The 27,340-nt window shown below is 49.1% G+C and overlaps 1 protein-coding gene across 2 annotated transcripts in view; it reads right to left on the reverse strand.

Annotated features, from left to right (window-relative positions):
* LOC140389482 (leucine-rich repeat-containing protein 31-like) overlaps positions 1 to 27,340 on the reverse strand; it is a 223,064-nt gene that overhangs the window by 175,467 nt on the left and 20,257 nt on the right. For both annotated transcript variants that reach the window (XM_072473615.1, XM_072473614.1), the window contains one exon: positions 14,589 to 14,650. In XM_072473615.1, the coding sequence (XP_072329716.1) occupies positions 14,589 to 14,601 (13 nt within the window). In that variant the 5' untranslated portion in view covers positions 14,602 to 14,650. The remainder of the gene's footprint in view (positions 1 to 14,588; positions 14,651 to 27,340) is intronic.

The following is a 27,340-nucleotide window of genomic DNA, read 5'->3' on the forward strand; positions in this document are numbered from 1 at the left end:
CTTGAGAGATGGTGCAAGAGGGAGGGTTTCAAATTCCTGGGACATTGGAACCGGTTCTGGGGGAGGTGAGACCTGTACAAATCGGATGGTCTGCATCTGAGTGGGACCGGAACCAATGTTCTCGGGGGTGTGTTTGCTAGTGCAGTTGGGGAGGGTTTAAACTAATGTGGCAGGGGGATGGGAACCGATGTAGGAAGTCAGTGGGGACGGAAACAAAAGGCAGGAAGGGAGAGTGTGTAAAGCATGACCAGGGAAAGCAGGGCAGAGAGCAAGGAAAGTCTACATTAAACTGCATTTATTTCAATGCAAGGGGCCTGACGGGCAAAGCGGATGAACTCAGGGCATGGACGGGCACATGGGACTGGGATATTATAGCTATGACTGAAACATGGCTAAGGGAGGGGCAGGACTGGCAGCTCAATGTTCTGGGGTACAGATGCTATAGAAAGAATAGAACAGGAGGTAAGAGAGGAGGGGGAGTGGCGTTTTTGATTAGGGAGAACATCACGGCAGTACTTAGAGGGGATATATCTGAGGGTTCGCCCACTGAGTCTATATGGATGGAACTGAAAAATAAGAAGGGAGAGATCACCTTGATAGCACTGTACTACAGGCCTCCAAATAGTCAGCGGGAAATTGAGGAGCAAATATGTAAGGAGATTACAGATAGCTGCAAGAAAAATAGGGTGGTAATAGTAGGGGACTTTAACTTTCCCAACATTGACTGGGACAGCCATAGCATTAGGGGCTTGGATGGAGGGACATTTGTTGCGTGTATTCAGGAGGAATTTCTCATTCAGTATGTGGATGGACCGACTAGAGAGGGGGCAAAACTTGACCTCGTCTTGGGAAATAAGGAAGGGCAAGTGACAGAAGTGTTAGTGAGGGATCACTTTGGGACAAGTGACCATAACTCCATTAGTTTTAAGATAGCTATGGAGAATGATAGGTCTGGCCCAAGAGTTAAAATTCTTAATTGGGGCAAGGCCAATTTTGATGGTATCAGACAGGAACTCTCAGAGGTAGATTGGGGGAGACTGTTGGCAGGCAAAGGGACGGCTGGTAAATGGGAGGCTTTTAAAAATGTGTTAACCAGGGTTCAGGGTAAGCACATTCCCTTTAGAGTGAAGGGCAAGGCTGGTAGAAGTAGGGAACCCTGGATGACTCGAGATATTGAGACTCTGGTCAAAAAAAAGAAGGAGGCATATGATGTACATAAACAACTGGGATCAAGTGGATCCCTTGAAGAGTATAGAGATTGTCGAAATAGAGTTAAGAGGGAAATCAGGAGGGCAAAAAGGGGACATGAAATTGCTTTGTCAAATAATGCAAAGGAGAATCCAAAGAGCTTCTACAGATACATAAAGGGAAAAAGAGTAACTAGGGACAGAGTAGGGCCTCTTAAGGATCAACAAGGACATCTATGTGCAGAGCCACAAGAGTTGGGTGAGATCCTGAATGAATATTTCTCATCGGTATTCACAGTGGAGAAAGGCATGGATGTTAGGAAACTAAGGGAAATAAATAGTGATGTCTTGAGAAGTGTGCATAATACAGAGGAGGAGGTGCTGGAAGTCTTAAAGAGCATCAAGGTAGATAAATCCCTGGGACCTGATGAAATGTATCCCAGGATGTTGTGGGAGGCTAGGGAGGAAATTGCGGGTCCCCTAACAGAGATATTTGAATCATCGGCAGCCACAGGTGAGGTACCTGAAGATTGAAGAGTAGCGAATGTTGTGCCCTTATTTAAGAAGGGCAGTAGGGAAAAGCCTGGGAACTACAGACCGGTGAGCCTAACGTCTGTAGTAGGTAAGTTGCTAGAAGGTATTCTGAGAGACAGGATCTACAAGCATTTAGAGAGGCAAGGACTGATTCGGGGCAGTCAGCATGGCTTTGTGCGTGGAAAATCATGTCTCACAAATTTGATTGAGTTTTTTGAGGGGGTGTCCAAGAAGGTAGATGAGGGCAGTGCAGTAGACGTTGTCTACATGGACTTTAGCAAAGCCTTTGACAAGGTACCGCATGGTAGGTTGTTGCAGAAGGTTAAAGCTCAGGGATCCAGGGTGAGGTTGCCAATTGGATTCAAAATTGGCTGGACGACAGAAGACAGAGGGTGGTTGTAGAGGGTTGTGTTTCAAACTGGAGGCCTGTGACCAGTGGTGTGCCTCAGGGATCGGTGCTGGGTCCACTGTTATTTGTGATTTATATTAATGATTTGGATGAGAATTTAGGAGGCATGGTTAGTAAGTTTGCAGATGACACCAAGATTGGTGGCACAGTGGATAGTGAAGAAGGTTATCTAGGATTGCAACGGGATCTTCATCAATCAGGCCAGTGGGCCGACGAATGGCAGATGGAGTTTAATTTAGATAAATGTGAGGTGATGCATTTTGGCAGATCGAATCAGGCCAGGACCTACTCAGTTAATGGTATGGCGTTGGGGAGAGTTATAGAACAAAGAGATCTAGGAGTACAGGTTCATAGCTCCTTGAAGGTGGAGTCGCAGGTGGACAGGGTGGTGAAGAAGGCATTCGGCATGCTTGGTTTCATTGGTCAGAACATTGAATACAGGAGTTGGGACGTCTTGTTGAAGTTGTACAAGACATTGGTACAGCCACACTTGGAATACTGTGTGCAGTTCTGGTCACTCTATTATAGAAAGGATATTATTAAACTAGAAAGAGTGCAGAAAAGATTTACTAGGATGTTACCGGGACTTGATGGTTTGAGTTATAAGGAGAGGCTGGATAGACTGGGACTTTTTTCCCTGGAGCGTAGGAGGCTTAGGGGTGATCTTATAGAGGTCTATAAAATAATGAGGGGCATAGATAAGGTAGATAGTCAACATCTTTTCCCAAAGGTAGGGGAGTCTAAAACTAGAGGGCATAGGTTTAAGGTGAGAGGGGAGAGATTCAGAAGGGCCCAGAGGGGAAATTTCTTCACTCAGAGGGTAGTGAGTGTCTGGAATGTGCTGCCAGAGGTAGTAGTAGAGGCGGGTACAATTGTGTCTTTTAAAAAGCATTTAGATAGTTACATGGGTAAGATGGGTATAGAGGGTTATGGGCCAAGTGCGGGCAACTGGGTCTAGCTTAATGGTAAAAACTGGGCGGCATGGACTGGTTGGGCCGAAGGGCCTGTTTCCATGCTGTAAACTTCTATGATTCTATCTATGATTCTATGAATGAATTTGATCGAACAATTGTGCAAACGTTTTGTGGCATGATTACTCCACTGATGGACTTGCGAAAGAAACCTAAAAAATTTCAATGGACAGGGGACTTTCAACAGGCATTTGACTGCCTGAAAGCTGTGATAACCAATGCTCCTGTATTGGAGAATTGCAAGGGACTCATTGGTCAGATTGAACTAAATTATCTGATTCTAAAGAGAAATGCCGAGGAATGGATGGATCGTGCAGAGACTTTGTTCAAAGAGACTGTCAATCGAGAAGGATTCCGGTTGGAGGAAGAACAACAAAGAAAAATGGACTATATTATTATACCTGTTTGAGTGTGTTGTTTTCTTTAAATGAAAATGTATATTCACTGTGTACATAGAACATAGAACATAGAACGATACAGCGCAGTACAGGCCCTTCGGCCCACGATGTTGCACCGAAACAAAAGCCATCCAACCTACACGATACCATTATCATCCATATGTTGATCCAATAAACTTTTAAATGCCCTCAATGTTGGCGAGTTCACCACTGTAGCAGGTAGGGCATTCCACGGCCTCACTACTCTTTGCGTAAAGAACCTACCTCTGACCTCTGTCCTATATCTATTACCCCTCAGTTTAAAGTTATGTCCCCTCGTACCAGCCATATCCATCCGTGGGAGAAGGCTCTCACTGTCCACCCTATCCAACCCCCTGATCATTTTGTATGCCTCTATTAAGTCTCCTCTTAACCTTCTTCTCTCCAACGAAAACAACCTCAAGTCCATCAGCCTTTCCTCATAAGATTTTCCCTCCGTACCAGGCAACATCCTGGTAAATCTCCTCTGCACCCGCTCCAAAGCCTCCACGTCCTTCCTATAATGCGGTGACCAGAACTGTACGCAATACTCCAAATGCGGCCGTACCAGAGTTCTGTACAGCTGCAACATGACCTCCCGACTCCGGAACTCAATCCCTCTACCAATAAAGGCCAACACTCCATAGGCCTTCTTCACAACCCTATCAACCTGGGTGGCAACTTTCAGGGATCTATGTACATGGACACCTAGATCCCTCTGCTCATCCACACTTTCAAGAACTTTACCATTAGCCAAATATTCCGCATTCCTGTTATTCCTTCCAAAGTGAATCACCTCACACTTCTCTACATTAAACTCCATTTGCCACCTCTCGGCCCAGCTCTGCAGCTTATCTATATCCCTCTGTAATCTGCTACATCCTTCCACACTATCGACAACACCACCGACTTTAGTATCGTCTGCAAATTTACTCACCCACCCTTCTGCGCCTTCCTCTAGGTCATTGATAAAAATGACAAACAGCAACGGCCCCAGAACAGATCCTTGTGGTACTCCACTTGTGACTGTACTCCATTCTGAACATTTCCCATCAACCACCACCCTCTGTCTTCTTTCAGCTAGCCAATTTCTGATCCACATCTCTAAATCACCCTCAATCCCCAGCCTCCGTATTTTTTGCAATAGCCTACCATGGGGAACCTTATCAAACGCTTTGCTGAAATCCATATACACCACATCAACTGCTCTACCCTCGTCTACCTGTTCAGTCACCTTATCAAAGAACTCAATAAGGTTTGTGAGGCATGACCTACCCTTCACAAAGCCATGCTGACTATCCCTGATCATATTATTCCTATCTAGATGATTATAAATCTTGTCTCTTATAATCCCCTCCAAGACTTTACCCACTACAGACGTGAGGCTCACCGGCCTATAGTTGCCAGGGTTGTCTCTGCTCCCCTTTTTGAACAAAGGGACCACATTTGCTGTCCTCCAGTCCTCTGGCACTATTCCTGTAGCCAATGATGACATAAAAATCAAAGCCAAAGGTCCAGCAATCTCTTCCCTGGCCTCCCATAGAATCCTAGGATAAATCCCATCAGGTCCCGGGGACTTATCTATTTTCAGCCTGTCCAGAATTGCCAACACCTCTTCCCTACGTACCTCAATGCCATCTATTCTATTAGCCTGGGGCTCAGCATTCTCCTCCACAACATTATCTTTTTCCTGAGTGAATACTGACGAAAAATATTCATTTAGTATCTCGCCTATCTCTTCAGACTCCACACACAATTTCCCATCCCTGTCCTTGACTGGTCCTACTCTTTCCCTAGTCATTCGCTTATTCCTGACATACCTATAGAAAGCTTTTGGGTTTTCCTTGATCCTTCCTGCCAAATACTTCTCATGTCCCCTCCTTGCTCGTCTTAGCTCTCTCTTTAGATCCTTCCTCGCTACCTTGTAACTATCCATCGCCCCAACCGAAACTTCACACTTCATCTTCACATAGGCCTCCTTCTTCCTCTTAACAAGAGATTCCACTTCCCTGGTAAACCACGGTTCCCTCGCTCGACGCCTTCCTCCCTGTCTGACCGGTACATACTTATCAAGAACACGCAGTAGCTGATCCTTGAACAAGTCACGTCTAATGGCATCATAATTGCCCTTCCCCCAGCTATAACTCTTGCCCTGCGGTGTATACTTATCCCTTTCCATCATTAACGTAAACGTCACCGAATTGTGGTCACTGTCCCCAAAGTGCTCTCCTACCTCCAAATCCAACACCTGGCCTGGTTCATTACCCAAAACCAAATCCAACGTGGCCTCGCCTCTTGTTGGCCTGTCAACATATTGTTTCAGGAAACCCTCCTGCACACACTGTACAAAAAACGACCCATCTATCGTACTCGAACTATATCTTTTCCAGTCAATATTTGGAAAGTTAAAATCTCCCATAATAACTACCCTGTTACTTTCGCTCATATCCAGAATCATCTTCGCCATCCTTTCCTCTACATCCCTAGAACTATTAGGAGGCCTATAAAAAACTCCCAACAGGGTGACCTCTCCTTTCCTGTTTCTAACTTCAGCCCATACTACCTCGGCAGAAGAGTCCCCATCTAGCATCCTCTCCGCCACCGTAATACTGCTCTTGACTAGCAGCGCCACACCTCCCCCTCTTTTGCCTCCTTCTCTGAGCTTACTAAAACACCTAAACCCCGGAACCTGCAACATCCATTCCTGTCCCTGCTCTATCCATGTCTCTGAAATGGCCACAACATCGAAGTCCCAGGTACCAACCCACGCTGCCAGTTCCCCTACCTTGTTTCGTATACTCCTGGCATTGAAGTAGACACACTTCAAACCACCTACCTGAACACTGGCCCCCTCCTGCGATGTCAAATCTGTGCTCCTGACCTCTATACTCTCATTCTCCCTTACCCTAAAACTACAATCCAGGTTCCTATGCCCCTGCTGCATTAGTTTAAACCCCCCCAAAGAGCACTAACAAATCTCCCCCCCAGGATATTTGTGCCCCTCAGGTTCAGATGTAGACCATCCTGTCTGTAGAGGTCCCACCTTCCCCAGAAAGAGCCCCAGTTATCCAAAAATCTGAATCCCTCCCGCCTGCACCATCCCTGTAGCCACGTGTTTAAATGCTCTCTCTCCTTATTCCTCATCTCACGATCACGTGGCACGGGCAACAACCCAGAGATAACAACTCTGTTTGTTCTAGTTCTGAGCTTCCATCCTAGCTCCCTGAAAGCCTGCCTGACATCCTTGTCCCCTTTCCTACCTATGTCGTTGGTGCCAATGTGGACCACGACTTGGGGCTGCTCCCCCTCCCCCCTAAGGACCCGGAAAACACGATCCGAGACATCACGTACCCTTGCACCTGGGAGGCAACATACCAAACGTGAGTCTCTCACGCTCCCACAAAATCTCCTATCTGTGCCCCTGACTATAGAGTCCCCAATTACTAATGCTCTGCTCCTCTCCCCCCTTCCCTTCTGAGCAACAGGGACAGACTCCGTGCCAGAGGCCCATACCCCATGGCTTACCCCTGGTAAGTCGTCCCCCCCACAAGTATCCAAAGCGGTATACTTGTTTCTCAGGGGTACGACCGCAGGGGATCCCTGCACTGACTGTTTTTTCCCAGTCCCTCTTACAGTTACCCACCTATCTCCAATCTTTGGTGTAACTAATTCCCTGAAGCTGCTATCTATGACCCCTTCTGCCTCCCGAATGATCCGAAGTTCTTCCAACTCCAGCTCCAGTTCCCTAACTCGGTCTTGGAGGAGCTGGAGATGGCAGCACTTCCTGCAGGTAAAATCAGCAGGGACACTAACTGCATCCCTCACCTCAAACATCCTGCAGGAGGAACATTGCACTCCCTTCCCTGCCATTCCTCTAACTTTCTACCAAGATCTGGCTAAAAAATAATAATAATATAATAAAATATGGTACTTACCTCAGACCAATGGGTTTTATTATTAGGTTAGAGGAGGAGGGCGGGTGGGAGACACTACACGTGTAGTGTCTCGGGTTTCCTCTCCACCAGAATTTATTGGGGAGGGTCTTCCCAGACGTCCGCGGGTCGACTTCCTGTTCCCACCTAAAAAACTAATTTAAAATAAAAAAAATAAAAAAAAATTCTCAGCTCCTGCTGAAATTGACTAACCAGCCAGCTGTTCTCACGCCGCCGAAATCGACTGGCCTGCCCCTGCAAAGACAAGTGCTTTTAAAGGTTGACTTACCTCCCAGCAACCTCCTTCCGCAATGCTCCCGCTGAAACTGACTCACCACTCACCAGCTGTTCTCACGCCGCCGAAATCGACTGGCCTGCCCCTGCAAAGACAATTGCTTTTAAAGGTTGACTTACCTCCCAGCAACCTCCTTCCGCAATGCTCCCGCTGAAACTGACTCACCACTCACCAGCTGTTCTCACGCCGCCGAAATCGACTGGCCTGCCCCTGCAAAGACAAGTGCTTTTAAAGGTTGACTTACCTCCCAGCAACCTCCTTCCGCAATGCTCCCGCTGAAACTGACTCACCACTCACCAGCTGTTCTCACGCCGCCGAAATCGACTGGCCTGCCCCTGCAAAGACAAGTGCTTTTAAAGGTTGACTTACCTCCCAGCAACCTCCTTCCGCAATGCTCCCGCTGAAACTGACTCACCACTCACCAGCTGTTCTCACGCCGCCGAAATCGACATTGCTTAGTGGATGGTGCAAAAGTGAAAAATGAAACCATCTTGGTTTTTTTTTTCTTGGGGGGAGGTGTCATGTGAGAGTACCTTTAAGACAAGGATGTTTAAGCAATGTACCTTTAAGAAAACAGTGATGGCAGAGAGTGGGTGGAGCTGAGGTTAGATCAGCCATTTTGTAGTTTAGTTTTGCAGTTTGAAAAAGCAGCTTGTGTGTGTCTGTGTGTTTCCAGAGAGCTGCAGGTTTTGTTTGAAAAGCAGCTTGTGTGTGTCTGTGTTTTGCAGTGAGCTGGATCTCTGCCATGAAAGACTATCTCTGGATCATTTGCGTGATTTAAAGTAAAGCCTTTAACCTGATGTGATTTTGTTTAAAGGTGTTAAGTCTCTTGGAAGTTTGAAGGAACATGTTAAGGAATTATTTACTGTTGCAATATTTTCGGAGTTATCTTTGAAGTAAGGGGTGTTAAGAGATCCAATGTTTATTTAAGATGTTAAGTTGAGTTCATGGAATAAACAGTGTTTTGTGTTGAAGAACCCACGTGTCCATAATTGTAATCCCACACCTAGGGGACAAGCTGTTTGCTAGGAAAAGCAACAATACAATAAAGGGAGAGGTTGGTTGAACTCCATGATACATTTTGGGGTTCTGAAAACGCCTCGCCCGTAATAATATACTGTGTATGTTTCCTTGGCCGGAGAAAAATACTTTTCACTGTACTTCAGTATGTGACAATAAATATCATCAATCAACTTTCAAAGATCTGTGGACCTGCACGCCCAGATCTCTCTGACTTTCTATATTCCGAAGAGTTTTGCCATTTACGGTATATTTCCCTTGTATGTTAGATCTAACAAAATGCATTACCTCACATTTGTCTGGATTAAACTCCATTTGCCATTTCTCTGCCCAAGTCCCCAACCTATCTCTGTCCTGCTGTATCCTCTGACAATCCTCAACACTATCTGCCACTCCACCAACCTCGGTGTCATCCGCGAACTTACTAATCAGACCAGCTACATTTTCCTCCAAATCGTTTATGTACACCACAAACAACAGAGGCCCAGCACAGATCCCTGTGGAACACCACTAGTCACAACCTAACCACAGGCCAAGAAGGGAGCTGATAGCGGCGCATAAAGAAATTAGAATGTGTGAATGGCAGAACAAAGGTGAGCAGTGTGTTAAACATGATGTGGAAATGCTGGCGTTGGACTGGGGTGAGCACAGTAAGAAGTCTTACAACACCAGTTAAAGTCCTAGAGCTGAGATGATTGACCTCCAACCACCAGAACCATCTTCCTTTGTGCCGGGTATGACTTCAACCAGAGGAGAGTTTTCCCCTGATTGCCATTGACTCCAGTTTAGCTTAGGTTCCTTGATGCCACACTCGGTCAAATGCTGCCTTGATGTCCAGGGCAGTCCCTCCCACCTCACCTCTCCCATTCAGCTCTTTTGTCCATGTTTGAACCAAGGCTGTAATGAGGTCAGGAGCTGAGTGACCCTGGCGGAACCCAAACTGAGCGTCCGTGAGCAGGTTATTGCTGAGTAAGTGCCGCTTGATAGCACTGTTGATGAAGAGTAGACTGATAGGGCGGTAATTGGCTGGGTTGGATTTGTCCTGTTTCTTGTGTACAGGACACACCTGGGTAATTTTCCACATTGCCGGGTAGATGCCAGTGTTGTAGCTGGACTGGAACAGCTTGGCTAGGGGTGCGGCAAGTTCTGGGGCACAAGTCTTCAGTACTGTTGCCGGAATATTATCAGGGCCTTTGCAGTGTCCAGCGCCTTCAGCCGTTTCTTGATATCACGTGAATCGTATTGGCTGAAGACTGATCCTAGTTACTGGGACCTCCTGAGGAGACCGAGACGGATCATCCACTCGGCACCTCTGGCTGAAGATTGTTGCGAATGCTTCAGCCTTGTCTTTTGCACAGATGTGCTGGGCTCCTCCATCATTGAGGATGGGGATATTTGTGGACCCTCCTCCTCCAGTGAGTTGTTCAATTGTCCACCACCATTCACGGCTGGATGAGACAGGACTGCAGAGCTTAGATCTGATGCGTTTGTTGTGGAATCGCTTCGCTCTGTCTATTACTTGCTGCTGATGCTGTTTGACACACAAGTAGTCCTGTGCTGTAGCTTCACCAGGTTAACACCACAGTTTAAGGTCTGCCTGCTGTTGCTCCCGGCACGCTCTCCTGCTCTCTTCATTGAACCGGGTTGATCCCCTGGCTGGGGGGTAATGGGGGAGTGGGGGATATGCCGGGCCAGTAGGTTACAGATTGCGGTTGAATCTGTAACCAGTCGTTACAGGGGCTGGTTTAGCTCACTGGGCTAAATTGCTGGCTTTGAAAGCAGACCAAGGCAGGCCAGCAGCACGGTTCGATTCCCGTACCAGCCTCTCCGAACAGGTGCCGGAATGTGGTGACTAGGAGCTTTTCACAGTAACTTCATTTGAAGCCTACTTGTGACAATAAGCGATTTTCATTTCATTTCATTTCATTTCAATACAATTCTGCTGCTGCTGATGGCCCACAGCGCCTCATGGAGGCCCAGTCAAGTTGCTAGATCTGTTCGAAGTCTCTCCCATTGAGCACGGTGGTCGTGCCACACAACACGATGGAGGGTATCCGCAATGTGAAGACGGGACTTTGTCTCCACAAGGACTGTGCGGTGGTCACTTCGACCGATACTGTCATGGACAGATTCACCTGCAGCAGGCAGATTGGGGAGGATGAGGTCAAGTATGTTTTTCCCGGAGGGCGGTACGGTGGGACAGTAGTTAGCACTGGGACTGCAGCACTGAGGACCCGGGTTCGAATCCGGGCTCTGGGTCACTGTCTGTGTGGAGTTTGCACACTCTCCCCATGTCTGCGTGGGTTTGACCTCCGAAACCCAAAGATGTGCTGGTTAGGTGGATTGGCCACGCTAAATTGCCCCTCAATTGGAAAAAAATAATTGGGTACTGTAAAAAAATTCTTTAAAAGTATATTTTCCCCTCTTGTTGGTTCCCTCACCACCTGCTTCAGTCCCAGTCCAGCAGCTGTGTCCTTTAGGACCCGGCCAGCTCGGTCTGTGGTGGTACTGCCGAGCCACTCTTCGTGATGGCCATTGAAGTCCCCACCCAGAGTACACTCTGTGCCCTCGTCACCCTCAGTGCTTCCTCCGAGTGGTGTTCAACTGATTCTTCAGCTGATGGTGAACGGTATGTGGTAATCAGCAGGAGGTTTCCTTGCCCATGTTTCACCTGAAGCTAGGAGACTTCATGGGGTCCAGAGTCGGTGTTGAGGACTCCCAGGCAACTCCCTCCCGACTGTATCCCACTGTGCCGGCCCCTCTGCTGGGTCTGTCCGGTCGGTGAGACAGGACATACCCAGGAATGGGGACAGTGGTGTCTGGGACATTGTAAGGTATGATTCTCTAAGTATGACTATGTCAGTCTGTCGCTGGACCAGTCTGTGAGACAGCTCTCCCAACTGTGGCACAAGCCCCCAGATGTTAGTGACGAGGACTTTGCCGGGTCGGCAGGGCTGGGTTTGCCGTTGTCATTTCCGGTGCCTGGTTCGATGCCGGGTGGTCCGTCCGGTTTCATTCCTTTTTTGTGTTTTCGTAGCGGTTGAATACAACGGAGTGTCTGGCTCGGCCACTCCGAGGGCTATCGAGTGTCTGGCTCGGCCACTCCGAGGGCTATCGAGTGTCTGGCTCGGCCACTCCGAGGGCTATCGAGTGTCTGGCTCGGCCACTCCGAGGGCTATCGAGTGTCTGGCTCGGCCACTCCGAGGGCTATCGAGTGTCTGGCTCGGCCACTCCGAGGGCTATCGAGTGTCTGGCTCGGCCACTCCGAGGGCTATCGAGTGTCTGGCTCGGCCACTCCGAGGGCTATCGAGTGTCTGGCTAGGGCACTCCGAGGGCTATCGAGTGTCTGGCTCGGCCACTCCGAGGGCTATCGAGTGTCTGGCTCGGCCACTCCGAGGGCTATAGAGTGTCTGGCTAGGGCACTCCGAGGGCTATCGAGTGTCTGGCTCGGCCACTCCGAGGGCTATCGAGTGTCTGGCTAGGGCACTCCGAGGGCTATCGAGTGTCTGGCTCGGCCACTCCGAGGGCTATCGAGTGTCTGGCTCGGCCACTCCGAGGGCTATCGAGTGTCTGGCTCGGCCACTCCGAGGGCTATCGAATGTCTGGCTCGGCCACTCCGAGGGCTATCGAGTGTCTGGCTCGGCCACTCCGAGGGCTATCGAGTGTCTGGCTCGGCCACTCCGAGGGCTATCGAATGTCTGGCTCGGCCACTCCGAGGGCTATCGAGTGTCTGGCTCGGCCACTCCGAGGGCTATCGAGTGTCTGGCTCGGCCACTCCGAGGGCTATCGAGTGTCTGGCTCGGCCACTCCGAGGGCTATCGAGTGTCTGGCTCGGCCACTCCGAGGGCTATCGAGTGTCTGGCTCGGCCACTCCGAGGGCTATCGAGTGTCTGGCTCGGCCACTCCGAGGGCTATCGAGTGTCTGGCTCGGCCACTCCGAGGGCTATCGAATGTCTGGCTCGGCCACTCCGAGGGCTATCGAGTGTCTGGTTCGGCCACTCCGAGGGCTATCGAGTGTCTGGCTCGGCCACTCCGAGGGCTATCGAGTGTCTGGCTCGGCCACTCCGAGGGCTATCGAATGTCTGGCTCGGCCACTCAGAGGGCTATCGAATGTCTGGCTCGGCCACTCCGAGGGCTATCGAGTGTCTGGCTCGGCCACTCCGAGGGCTATCGAGTGTCTGGCTCGGCCACTCCGAGGGCTATCGAGTGTCTGGCTCGGCCACTCCGAGGGCTATCGAGTGTCTGGCTCGGCCACTCCGAGGGCTATCGAGTGTCTGGCTCGGCCACTCCGAGGGCTATCGAATGTGTGGCTAGGGCACTCCGAGGGCTATCGAATGTCTGGCTCGGCCACTCCGAGGGCTATCGAGTGTCTGGCTAGGGCACTCCGAGGGCTATCGAGTGTCTGGCTCGGCCACTCCGAGAGGCATGGACAGGATGGGCCTCCGTCTGTGCTGCAAACACCTACAAAACTGCGATGCATTATTCTGAGACTGTTCCCTGGTTCTAGATTCAGCAGCCAGGGAACATCCTGTTCACATCAACCTGACACGGCAAAAAGATCACTTCACATTCTTCAAAATTCCAGAGAAAACAGACAGTCACCTCAATCTCTCTTTGTCCAACAATCCTGCCATCCCAGGAATCAAGCTGTTGGACTCGCTCAGTGGTCAGAATATCCTTACTTTGGTAAGGAGATCACAATTGCACACAATCCTCCAGGTTTCTATATATTTGCAATATTGCATACTTACTCCGAGACTCAAATCTTCTTATGATAAAGGTCAACATTCCATTTGTAAACCTAATTGCCTATTACATCAGAATGTTAGTTTCCAGTCACACCCAAATCTCTTTGGGCATCAGCCCTCTCAATCTCTCACCATTTAAGAAATTCTCTGCATTTCTGTTTTGGCTCCCAAAGTTTTTCCCACATAATATTCCATCTGCTTGTTCATGCAAACCCTCTTAGACTGTCTAAATCACCATTACCAAAACCTTCTCAAGGGTAATTAAGGATGGGTTATAAAATTGCTGACGTTAACATTATCCATGTTTCATGAAATAAATTTGCACAGAGACAGATAGGTTCTTGTCAATAAGGGGATCGGGGGTTATGGGGAGAAGGCAGGAGAATGGGGATGAGAAAATATCAGCCGTGATTGAATGGCGGAGCAGACTCGATGGGCCGAGTGGCCTAATTCTGCTCCTATGTCTTATGGTCTGGAAGTGATTCATTTTGGTAAGAGACGAGAGGGACCACATGACAAAATTTTAAAGTGCTTTTGGGAACAAAGAGACACAAAACCGTTGAAGGTGGCCGGACACTGGCTCTTGGGTTTTGTAAATTGTCAGCCCCAAGGACCACAGGCTGCTCTGCCCTTTGAGAGCGAGCTGACTGCGGCAATTTAACCGGAGGATCACCATACCTCAGGCAAGAGGCAAGGTTGAGAAGGCCTTCATGAATAACAGCCAGATTATGAATTGAACTCACGCTGCTGGCCTTGCTTCGTATCATGAACCAGTCATCCAGCCACCTGGGCTAACTGTCCCCGAGGCACAGAGTACAAAAGCATGAAGGCCAGTCAGATTTCAGTTGGTTGAGGAATGGTGTTGAAACTTTGGAGAGCAAAGATTATTCTCCAGAATGTTGTGATTCAAAACTTTTATACATAGTTTACAGACTATTGAATCACAAGGTCGACGTAATGCTGATAATTTACATGAAAAGTTTGATCTTCAGACAAGAAATGACATTCAGTCCATCATGCACATGTTGTTGTCCAATTGGTGGTGTTCCATCTCAGCAATAATGATCAGACATTACCTGTATTCTCCATTTTGGGTTGAAACGCACGGATCCTGAGCCACAAGATTCCTCCCTTCAATCTGAAAAATATTAATAATTTCAGCAATGCAAAAATTTAATGGAAAAGGTCATTTTTTGTTATTTTAGAACAATTGGCAGCACGGCAGCACAGTGGTTAGCACTGTTGCTTCACAGCGCCAGGGACCCGGGTTCGATTCCCGCTTGGGGCACTGTCTGTGCGGAGTCTGCACATTCTCCCAGTGTATGCGTGAGTTTCCTCCGGGTGCTCCGGTTTCCTCCCACAGTCCAAAGATGTGCAGGTTAGGTGGATTGGTCATGCTAAATTGCCCATAGTGTCCAAAATTGCCCTTAGTGTTGGGTGGGGTTACTGTGTTATGGGGATAGGGTGGAGGTGTGTGTTTGGGTAGGGTGCTCTTTCCGAGAGCCAGTGCAGACTCAATGGACCAAATGGCCTCCTTCTGCACTGTAAATTCTATGATTTGTTCCAAAATTGAACCTGGTAACTTGATTCCAAACTATTTTCATGTGGGGATTTTAAACCAGATGTGGTAGTCAGCACTGTTGTATTATATTGTATAAACTGCACTGCATACGAGGGTATTACGGTAAGGCCCCTGTACTACAGGTACGGGGGTAGATCCCTGCCTGCTGGCTCCGCCCAGTAGGCGGAGTATAAATGTGTGTGCTCTCCAAACTGCAGCCATTTCAGCAGCAGCTGTAGGAGACCACACATTTCTGTGTAATAAAGCCTCGATTACTCTCTACTCTCGTCTTGTCGTAATTGATAGTGCATCACCAGATATAAATGTACACACGTGAGAATGGGGCAGCTTTATTGAAAGTGATGGTGATTAATCCTGTGATTTGTTCTTCGATTCAAGACCAAATGGTTTTTTTTGGAGGGGGGGGGAGGCGTGGAGGGAACCATTAGAGCTCTTGTTTTGACATAATTGAGAAAGAGAATTTGATCAAAGTTTTTAAAACCTTTCTTTGAGGGTAAAACAGGTTGAGCTGGTTTGTTTGTGTTAGTGAAATGCTTCTGTCTGTCTGTCTGAGAGTTTGGAATTTTGAAACAATTGGAAAAGTGATTTAAAATACTCGGCAGATTGTCCTGAAACCGGAGAAAGTTGTAGGAAAAATATATCACAATGGAGTCTACAGGGAGATTCAAGTATTTTCAATCATAGATAAACCCAGTTCAAATCAGCCACAGATGTGACCGTCTTTGTTCTGCTATTAAAAGGTGTGTTGATAACTTCAGGGGTGCCATCCTCTGTCAGAGCAGCTACACAGATGTGACAAGTAAAGGTGGGAAACTCTGCACTGACCCCTGCACAACATTATAGACACAGCGAGCCCCGTGGTCAATAAACTCGGTTGAATAAACTCGGTTTGTTCTCACTGGAACGAAGGAGGTTGAGGGGTGACCTGGTAGAGGTCTACAAAATTATGAGGGGCATAGACAGAGTGGATAGTCAGTGGCTTTTCCCCAGGGTAGAGGGGTCAATTACTAGGGGGCATAGGTTTAAGGTGAGAGGGGCAAGGTTTAGAGTAGATGTACGAGGCAAGTTTTTTTACACAGAGGGTAGCGAGTGCCTGGAACTCGCTACCGGAGGAGGTGGTGGAAGCAGGGACGATAGTGACATTTAAGGGGCATCTTGACAAATACATGAATAGGATGGGAATAGAGGGATACGGACCCAGGAAGTGTAGAAGATTGTAGTTTAGTCGGGCAGCATGGTCGGCACGGGCTTGGAGGGCCGAAGGGCCTGTTCCTGTGCTGTACACTTCTTTGTTCTTTGCAACACCAGGCAGGTCCAACATTCCCGCATGGAGCAGCCACATTCCCATTTTTCCTCACACAGGAGGCCGATGAGCAAATTTCGAAAACATAAAATTTCTAACTGGGGAAATGCTTCAGAAAGCAGAAGCACAAAGGGACTTGGGAGTCCTTGATCACGATTCTCTTAAGGTTAATGTGCAGGTTCAGTCGGCAGTGAAAAAGGCAAATGCAATGTTAGCATTCATGCCGTGAGGGCTAGAATACAAGACCAGGGATGTACTTCTGAGGCTGTATCAGGCTCTGGTCAGACCCCATTTGGAGTATTGTGAGCAGTTTTGGGCCCGTATCTAAGGAACAAAGAACAAAGAACAAAGAAATGTACAGCACAGGAACAGGCCCTTCGGCCCTCCAAGCCCGTGCCGACCATACTGCCCGACTAAACTACAATCTTCTACACTTCCTGGGTCCGTATCCTTCTATTCCCATCCTATTCATATATTTGTCAAGATGCCCCTTAAATGTCCCTATCGTCCCTGCCTCCACTACCTCCTCCGGTAGTGAGTTCCAGGCACCCACTACCCTCTGCGTAAAAAACTTGCCTCGTACATCTACTCTAAACTTTGCCCCTCTCACCTTAAACCTATGCCCCCTAGTAATTGACCCCTCTACCCTGGGGAAAAGCCTCTGACTATCCACTCTGTCTATGCCCCTCATAATTTTGTATACCTCTATCAGGTCGCCCCTCAACCTCCTTCGTTCCAGTGAGAACAAACCGAGTTTATTCAATCGCTCCTCATAGCTTATGCCCTCCATACCAGGCAACATTCTGGTAAATCTCTTCTGCACCCTCTCTAAAGCCTCCACATCCTTCTGGTAGTGTGGCGACCAGAATTGAACACTATACTCCAAGTGTGGCCTAACTAAGGTTCTATACAGCTGCAACATGACTTGCCAATTCTTATACTCAATGCCCCGGCCAATGAAGGCAAGCATGCCGTATGCCTTCTTGACTACCTTCTCCACCTGTGTAGCCCCTTTCAGTGATCTGTGGACCTGTACTCCTAGATCTCTTTGACTTTCAATACTCTTGAGGGTTCTACCATTCACTGTATATTCCCTACCTGCATTAGCCCTTCCAAAATGCATTACCTCACATTTGTCCAGGTTAAACTCCATCTGCCATCTCTCCGCCCAAGACTCCAGACAATCTAAATCCTGCTGTATCCTCAGACAGTCCTCATCGCTATCCGCAATTCCACCAACCTTTGTGTCGTCTGCAAACTTACTAATCAGACCAGTTACATTTTCCTCCAAATCATTTATATATACTACAAAGAGCAAAGGTCCCAGCACTGATCCCTGTGGAACACCACTGGTCACAGCCCTCCAATTAGAAAAGCATCCCTCCATTGCTACCCTCTGCCTTCTATGGCCTAGCCAGTTCTGTATCCACCTTGCCAGTTCACCCCTGATCCCGTGTGACTTCACCTTTTGTACTAGTCTACCATGAGGGACCTTGTCAAAGGCCTTACTGAAGGATGTGCTGGCCTTGGAAAGGGTCCAGAAAAGGTTCACAAGAATGATTCCTGGAATGAAGAACTTGTCGTATGAGGAACGGTTGAGGACTCTGGGTCTGTTCTCGTTGGAATTTAGAAGGATGAGGGGGGATCTTATTGAAACTTACAGGATACTGCGAGGCCTGGATAGAGTGGACGTGGAGAGGATGTTTCCACTTGTAGGAAAAACTAGAACCAGAGGACACCATCTCAGACTAAAGGGACGATCCTTTAAAACAGAGATGAGGAGGAATTTCTTCAGCCAGAGGGTGGTGAATCTGTGGAACTCTTTGCCGCACGAGGCTGTGGAGGCCAAATCACTGAGTGTCTTTAAGACAGAGATAGATAGGTTCTTGATCAATAAGAGGATCAGGGGTTATGGGGAGAAGGCAGGAGAATGGGGATGAGAAAATATCAGCCATGATTGAATGGCGGAGCAGACTCGATGGGCCGAATGGCCTAATTCTGCTCCTATGTCTTATTAATGAACTCAACATTCCACAAGAACTGGAAAACGAAGCTGACGCAGAACAAGAACGTGCTGAGCAGAAACAGCCAATAAACTGATAATTCAACAGTGAAATCCCTGGCCAAAGGTAGGGTTACGATCGGTCGTGCTGGTGTCCTTCTGTACTTCCTACAAACTTCACAGCAGTCACTAACCTGTTCTATCAGTTTAGTATAGTCGTCATCCCTTACCCCTGCATCCTTTAATAAATTTTTCAGCCTCCGAGGAGACGGATGTGCATATTGCCTATGCAGTTTTAATACCACAAACTTTTTATCAGCTAAAGTCCCATTTTCAACTGCCATTAACACATCCTTAACCACTCTACTTGAAATATTATTTGTCAGTAATGGAATACAATAGTGTCCCGACTGTGTAAATTGTAAGTCCACCGTCTTTCCAAAAACTGTTGCCTTATCCTGTTCCATATCCAGTTTCATGTGTGCTTTCTTCACCGACGGTCTGCTCAGAAGTAAAGGTATCTCACTTGATACAACATCCGTGCTAATGAAATGATTCACTCCGGCAATATTGCAATGGATCACCACTCTTTTCAGCGACTTCAGAGTATTATCATCCCCAAACCTGAAACTTGTGGAACTTTCAAATTCCTTAACCTTGTTACGATTTTCTGCATTCAAAGAGTCCAGGTAACATTTTAACCAGTCAATTCCACACACAGTAGATGTGCAGCCACTGTCCAATACAGCACAGTTGAAGGATTCTGCAAACAACACCCTCATTACCGGCGTAAAACTGCTTGTCAATAGGACAATGCCTTCTTTCTGGTCACTATCTTTTTCCTCTTCTGACTCTTCCGTGTCATGTGTCGCCTCAAACACTCTATCATAACGAGTTGGACAGTTGAAAGCATAATGGTATTGAGAGTCACATCGAAAACATCGATTTATCATGCCCCGTACATTTCTGGGGTTCATCTTCCTATTGTAGGTTCTAACTGGGTTTCTGTCTTTATAATTTCCTTGTCTCGGTCTCCTTCTATAGTCTTGAGCCCTGTTCGTAGCCATACGATTTCGCCATCCTGTTACTAGTGTATCTTCCATATTCTGCCTTATTGCAGGCTGACCTATTTGGGTCATCAGGGCCATCGGAATCGAATGTTTCCCCAGAAACTTTTGTAAAGCTTTTGTCATCTGTTCGAATAAGGTATCCTCATCCGTAAACTGAACTCCTGTCAAAACCAGGAGCCTATCCATGTTGCTCACTCTAGCACAGTCAAGTAATTTAAAGGCCAACACAGACTGTGGAAATTCCAGGTTGTGTTTCTGCAGCTTTTATATAGTCTGCCAAATTCCATTATATAGTCTTCCATGGAGATATCCTCCATTTTCCGGAACTTATCAAATTCCGACCATGCTTCATACGCACTTAACAAGTCATCTTTCTTATAAATCTTATCCATATAATGTAATAAAGTCTCCAGACCTTCTTCTGAGTCTAACTCTTCCAATTCCAGCTCAGAAAGCACTTTGTTTTGGATTTTACTGCCATATGGTAGAGAAAGAGCCAATGCCATACCTTGTTTTCTCTTTCCCAAAGCAGTTACCTTAGTCCACATAACTACTGCACTTCTCCATTGGTCGTACGATTCCCTTTCAGAAAATAAGGGAGGATTTGGGCAGCACGGTAGCATTGTGGATAGCACAATTGCTTCACAGCTCCAGGGTCCCAGGTTCGATTCCGGCTTGGGTCACTGTCTGTGCGGAGTCTGCACGTCCTCCCAGTGTCTGCGTGGGTTTCCTCCGGGTGCTCCGGTTTCCTCCCACAGTCCAAAGATGTGCAGGGTAGGTGGATTGGCCATGATAAATTGCCCTTAGTGTCCAAAAATTGCCCTTGGTGTTGGGTGGGGTTACTGGGTTATGGGGATAGGGTGGAGATGTTGACTTTGGGTAGGGTGCTCTTTCCAAGAGCCGGTGCAGACTCAATGGGCCGAATGGCCTCCTTCTGCACTGTAAATTCTATGATTCTATGATAGTCATATCCAACCATCTTTATCCTCGGTTCAGCCATAAATCCCTTTTTTTTTTTCTTTTCTCACTCACTCCTTGGTCTGATCTGGAAAAGTTGTATCTTTCAACCCGTCACATTTACACAGCTACCATCCTCTGCTACCAATTGTTAGACGTTTTAGTTGGATTGGATTGGATTGGATTTGTTTATTGTCACGTGTACCGAGGTACAGTGAAAAGTATTTTTCTGCGAGCAGCTCAACAGATCATTAAGTACATGAGAAGAAAAGGGAATAAAAGAAAATACATAACAGGGCAACACAACATATACAATGTAACTACATAACACCGGCATCGGGTGAATCAGACAGGGTGTAGTGTTAATGAGGTCAGTCCATAAGAAGATCGTTCAGGAGTCTGGTGACAGCGGGGAAGAAGCTGTTTTTGAGTCTGTTCGTGCGTGTTCTCAGACTTCTGTATCTCCTGCCCGATGGAAGAAGTTGGAAGAGTTGCTGTGATATGAAGAGTCTAAAGTTCTGTTCCTTTTTCACAAACACATTTATTTCATTCCAACAGCCTTTGCACAAAACTCTAACCATCCATCACCTAGACAGAGGCCACCTGAAGCCCCTTTACATATCAGTGTCAATTAATGGATACTTAACATAAATGAGACAACTAATTGCAATGTCTCTTAACCCATTACTTAACATCTCCCTCTCCCTCTGCTCTCTCCTCTCCTTGTGGGCCCTAATGGAGATCAGCTCTCCCCTAAACACCGCCTTCAGCGCCTCCCAGACCATCCCCACTCGAACCTCCCCGTTATCGTTGGCCTCCAGGTATCTCTCTATGCTTCTTCGGACCCGCTCGCTCACCTCCTCGTCCGCCAACAGCCCCACCTCCAAGCGCCACAACGGGCGCTGATCCCTCTCCTCCCCCAGCTCCAGGTCTACCCAATGCGGGGCATGATCCGAAATGACTATCGCCGAGTAGTCGGTATCCTCTACTCTTACAATCAGCGCCCTGCTCATAACAAAAAAGTCAATCCGGGAATAGGCCTTATGAGCGTGCGAGAAGAATGAAAATTCCCTAGCCCCCGGCCTTGCAAATCTCCAAGGGTCCACCCCTCCCATCTGGTCCACAAACCCCCTCAGCACTTGAGCCGCCGCCGGCCTCCTACCCGTCCTAGACCTGGAGCGATCCAGTGCCGGATCCAACACCGTGTTAAAGTCCCCCCTCCATTATCAGGCCCCCACTTCCAAGTCCGGGATCCGACCCAACATGCGCCGCATAAAACCCGCATCGTCCCAGTTTGGGGCGTACACGTTGACCAGCACCACCCTCTCCCCTTGCAGCTTACCACTTACCATTAAGTACCTGCCGCTATTGTCTGTCACAATGCTCGCCATCTCGAACGACACCCTCTTTCCCACCAAGATCACCACCCCCCGATTTTTGGCATCCAGCCCCGAATGAAACACCTGGCCTACCCACCCCTTCCTCAATGTTACCTGGTCTGCCACCTTCAGGTGTCTCTCCTGGAGCACAACCACATCCGCCTTCAACCCCTTCAGATGTGCGAACACCCGTTCCAGGTTATCAGCCAGATCAGAGGGCTACCCGCCCCCCTCCCCCTCCCCCGCCGACTAGCCATAACCCCTCCTCGGTCAGCCACATGCCCCACGCCCGACCCGTTCCCCATGGCGGCAGACCCCGTCCCCAACCCCCTCTACTCGCTCCAGCTCCCCCTTGACCATACCAGCAGCAACCCGGTTCCCCCCCACCCCCCAGCTAGGACCCCTCCTAGCTGCATTGCTCCCCCCATTGCACTCCCGCAAGTCAGCTGACTCCTGCTGACCCCGGCCACTCCCGCCTCTACTTCGACTCCTCCCATTGTGGGACATCCCCTCCCCCTCCATTACCCACCAGCAGGCTCTCCGCCTCCCCCTTCAATCCCAAGCGCGGGGAAAAACCCGTGCTTCCCCGCCCGGGCCCCGCCCCCTCCAGCCTTCAGCGCGGGAAAAAGCCCGTGCTTTCCACCTGCCCGGCCCCGCCTCCTCTGTCGCAGCTCCTTTTACAGGCCCAGTCCCCTCACCCCCGACTTGGGCCTCCCCCTCCCCCGCAGGGCCCCATCCCCCCCTGCCGGCCATCCACCCCCTACTCCGTTTACATGCCCCCCTCCAAGAGCCCACCCGACAGACCCAACCAAAACAGTGCCCAACCCACCCTAACCACCCACACCAAACCAAAACTAAACAAGAAAAAAGAACACCCCCTCAAAATGTAACACAGCAAGAACAATCCCCGACCATCCCCACGCCCGACCACCCATCCCGACCCTCAGTTTGTGTCCAGCTTCCCGGCCTGAACAAAGGCCCACGGCTCCTCCGGGAACTCAAAATAATGGTGCCGGTCCTTGTAGGTGACCCACAGTCGCGCCGGCTGCAACATGCCAAACTTCACCCCCTTCCTGTGCAGCACCGCCTTTGCCCGATTGTACCCGGCCCCCTTTGCCGCCACCTCCGTGCTCCAGTCCTGAGATACTTGAACCTCCGCATTCTCCCACCTGCTGCTCCCTCTCTTTCCTGGCCCACCTGAGCACACACTCCCGTTCAGCGAACTGATGAAACCGCACCAACACCGCCCGCGGCGGCTCGTTAGCCTTGGGCCTCCTCGCCAGCACTCTATGGGCCCCTTCCAGCTCCAGGGGCCCCTGGAAGGACCCCACTCCCATCAGCGAGTTCAACATGGTGACCACATAGGCCCCCACGTCCGACCCCTGCAGTCCCTCCGGGGAGGCCCAGGATCCGCAGATTCTTCCACCTCGACCAATTCTCCAACTCCTCGAACCGTTCCTGCCATTTCTTGTGGATCACCATCCCCTGGGCCATCTGGGTCTCCAGCAGCTTATCAATAGAGGCCTACATCGGCTCCAGCAGGTCTGCTTTGAGCTCCCTGAAGCAGCGCTGGATAACCTCCTGCTGCTCCTGCGCCCACTGCATCCACGCTGCCTGGTCCCTGCCCGTCGCCATCTTGCTCTTCTTCACTTTCTTTGGGTTCACCATCACTTTTTTAGTCGCCCCGCTCCTGGTCCAAGCCATACACTGTCGGGGGAATGTTGCAGTCTTCTTCCCACACCGGGAAATGTTGAAAAAATGCCATTGGAGGCCCTGAAAAGAGCCCAAACGTCCGTTCCAAGCGGGAGCTGCCGAACGTGCGACTTAGCTCTGCATAGCCGCAACCGGAAGTCGCAATTATTATTATTAACTAACCTCCAACCTTTCCTCATTAGACAACCCACCCATTACTGGCCTTAGTCTAGTAATAAGAGACCAATACTGTATAAAGTACTCCCGATGTGCTCGCACCAATGTCCTGTACAACTGAAACATAACCTACTTTTGTAATCTGTCCCCTCACAATAAACAATCACATTCTATCAGATTTCCGAGTTACTCGCTGTACCTGTGATTCATGCACCCAGATATCTTCAAACCTCTTATTCTTCTTGCCAAAATAGACAATATCTCATTTTCTCACATTATGAAAATGAAACTGTTTAGGGGCTGTTTAGCACAGGGGCTGTTTAGCACAGGGGCTGTTTAGCACAGGGGCTGTTTAGCACAGGGCTAAATCACTGGCTTGGAAAGCAGACCAAGGCAGGCCAGCAGCACGGTTCAATTTCCGTAATTCCAAATGAAATGAAATTCGCTTATTGTCACAAGTAGGCTTCAAATGAAGTTACTGTGAAAAGCCCCTAGTCGCCACATTCTGGTGCCTGTTCGGGGAGGCTGGTACGGGAAATACAACATTTGCCGGATATTTGTCCACTCACTGGATCCATCCCTTTGTAGCCTCCTCACGTCATTTTCAAAATGTACTTTCCTGCCTTTTGTGTCGTCAACAGATTGAACAACTGACCTTTCACTTCAGCAGCAATGTTACTTCCACAAACTGTAAAAGGTTGAGGCCCAAGAACTGACTCCTGTGGTTCACCACCCGTCACACCCTGCCCAGGGTAAAGGGTCGAGGATGTCACAGAGCGGCTGCACGGCTTTGGCAGAGAGCTGTCGGAGGACTAATGACACAGGGAGGAAAAGGTATGAAGTCAGATTTGAGAGAGTTAGGAAGGAAATGATAAAGCAGGAGGTCAGCAGCAGTAATTTCAGGACAATCCCAGTATCACTTGCTAGTGGGGATAAGAATAGGAAAAGTGGAGACAGGGAGGAAGGAACAGGTTTATTTTTCTGAGGCATTGGGACGGATATGGGGTAGGTGGTACCTGTACAAGAGGGGGCGTCACACTAACTGGATCGGGCCGAATGCCCTCGTGGGGATGTTTGCTCGTGTAGTTGGAGAGGGTTTAATCCAGATTGGCAGTGGGATAGGAACCGGAGAGGAAAAAAACTGGCAGTGGGATTCATTGAGAAAAGTCATGTTGAACTAACTTGGAGTTTTTTGAGGAGGTAACAGAGAAGGTTGATAAGGGCATCACGGTTGATGTGGTTTACATGGATTTTCAAAAGGCATTTGATGCAGCGTCACTGTTATAACCTGCCTACTTACGATTGGCTGGGGACTAATGACTATCCCACAATCCTGTGGGAGTATGAGCTTCCCCAATGAGGGGGGCGGAGAAACTCCTAGTATAAATAAGCTGGCCAGTTCAGGAGCCAGCAGGAAGGAGAAGGTAGCAAGGGAAGTTACTGCTACTGTTATGTATATATTATTATAGTAAATAAACGTTATTACTTTGTATCCTTAAAACTCGTGCTGGATTCTTCGTGGCCCTTACAAAACTGGCGACGAGGGTTAAAGTGAATAGCTGTCTACACTGCTGAAGCCACCTCCCTGGATTTTTGTTGGATACAGGTTGGAAGTTGTTTTCTATTATACCATGCCTCTGTACGGACGTTTGGATGTTTTTGATGCTGCGCTGGAAAGCTGGAACCAGTACACACAACGGATGCGTTACTATTTCCGGGCAAACAATATCACCGAAAACGAGCGCCAGGTGGTCATATTGCTCACCGCCTGCGGGCCGCATACATTTGGGGTGATTAGGAGCCTTACGTACCCAGCTGCGCCGGACACCAAAACGTTTGATGAACTTGTGAATATAGTGGGGCAACATTTTAACCCAACCCCGTCCACGATAGTCCAGCGTTACCGGTTTAATACCGCTGAGAGGACCCCTGGAGAATCCCTTGCCTATTTTTTATCCAGGCGACGCGGGATTGCGGAATACTGTGACTATGGTGAGACCTTGTCAGAAATGTTACGCGACCGTTTGGTTTGCGGTATTAACAATGCGGCCACCCAGAGAAAGTTGTTAGCGGAGCCAACATTGACTTTTCAACAGGCAATACAAATAGTCTTGTCCCGAGAGCGCGCAGAACGAGGAGTACAGGAGCTACAGGGAATGGAAGTGCATGCCTTGGGGCGCAAGCCTTTCCGCCCAAAAACGTCCCCCCACACTCCTGCGGTACCTTGGGCGAGGCAACGTCCGGACCGACGCCAGTGGCCATCGGACATTCCTCCCCGAAGGGAGCCTTCTCCAGAGCCAATGAATCAGGAGCCATGTGCGTGTCAGACTTGTAGGCGCCGACCCCGTCGCGGACGGCGGTCCTGGGGACGCCAGCGGCGCCGTCGTTCCGACCGAAACTGGGACCAGCCCAGGGGCCGTAACTGGGACCAGCCCAGAGGCCGTACCTTCCATGTGGATGAACCTGCGGTGACCACTCCTGAGGACGTGGAGACGGAGGACGACTGCCTGCAGCTGCATTGTGTGGCAGCTCCCCGTGTGGCCCCCATTAAGGTGACAGTACGGGTCAATGGCCACCCGCTGGAGATGGAGTTGGATACTGGCGCAGCGGTCTCTGTGATCGCCCAGAGGACATTCGACCGCATCAAGCAGGGTATACAGACCCTTACATTAACTGACTCACAGGCCAGGTTGGCCACCTACACGGGGGAACCATTGGACATTGCAGGAACTACAATGACCCCTGTTGTTTATGGACACCAGGAGGGGCGTTTCCCACTTATCGTGGTGCGTGGCCATGGGCCCAGCCTGTTGGGCTGGGACTGATTGCGCCATTTGCGGTTGCAATGGCAGCACATCCTCCAAACAGTTTCTGGAGGGTTGACTGAGGTGCTAGGACGATACCCAGAGGTATTCCAGCCTGGTTTGGGGAAAATAAAAGGGGCCGTAGCCCGTATCCAAGTTGAACCAGGAGCCACGCCGGGCGCGCCCAGTGCCTTACGCTTTGCTCGAGAAGGTAGAAGGGGAGCTCACTCGTTTGGAGAGTTTGGGTATTATCAGGCCCGTCCGTTTTGCTGACTGGGCAGCACCAATTGTACCAGTAATGAAGCCAGATGCCACAGTTCGCTTGTGTGGCGACTATAAACTTACAGTGAATACAGTTTCCCGACTCGACCGACACCCAGTGCCTCGCATAGAGGATCTCTACGCGAAACTTGCAGGCGGACTCTCATTCACAAAATTAGATATGAGTCACGCCTACCTGCAGTTAGAGCTGGACCCTGCCTCCCGACCATATGTAACAATTAACACACACCGGGGCCTGTATGAATATACACGGTTGCCCTTTGGAGTATCCTCTGCCTGCGCAATTTTTCAACGTGTTATGGAGGGCATTTTGAGAGGTTTACCACGTGTGGCTGTCTACCTAGATGACGTGTTGATTACAGGGACGTCGGAGCAAGAGCATTTGAAAAATCTGGAGGCTGTCCTTAGACGCCTTTCGCAGGCTGGAGTCCGTTTACGTCACACAAAGTGCGTATTTCAGGCAAAAGAAGTAGTCTACCTAGGTTATCGGGTGGACCGCGAGGGTTTGCACCCCGTCGCAGAGAAGGTGCGTGCAATTCAACATGCCCCCACCCCGACTGACACTTCGCATCTTCGTTCT

Source organism: Scyliorhinus torazame, chromosome 14 (assembly GCF_047496885.1).
Source record: "Scyliorhinus torazame isolate Kashiwa2021f chromosome 14, sScyTor2.1, whole genome shotgun sequence".
Lineage (NCBI taxonomy): Eukaryota > Metazoa > Chordata > Chondrichthyes > Carcharhiniformes > Scyliorhinidae > Scyliorhinus > Scyliorhinus torazame.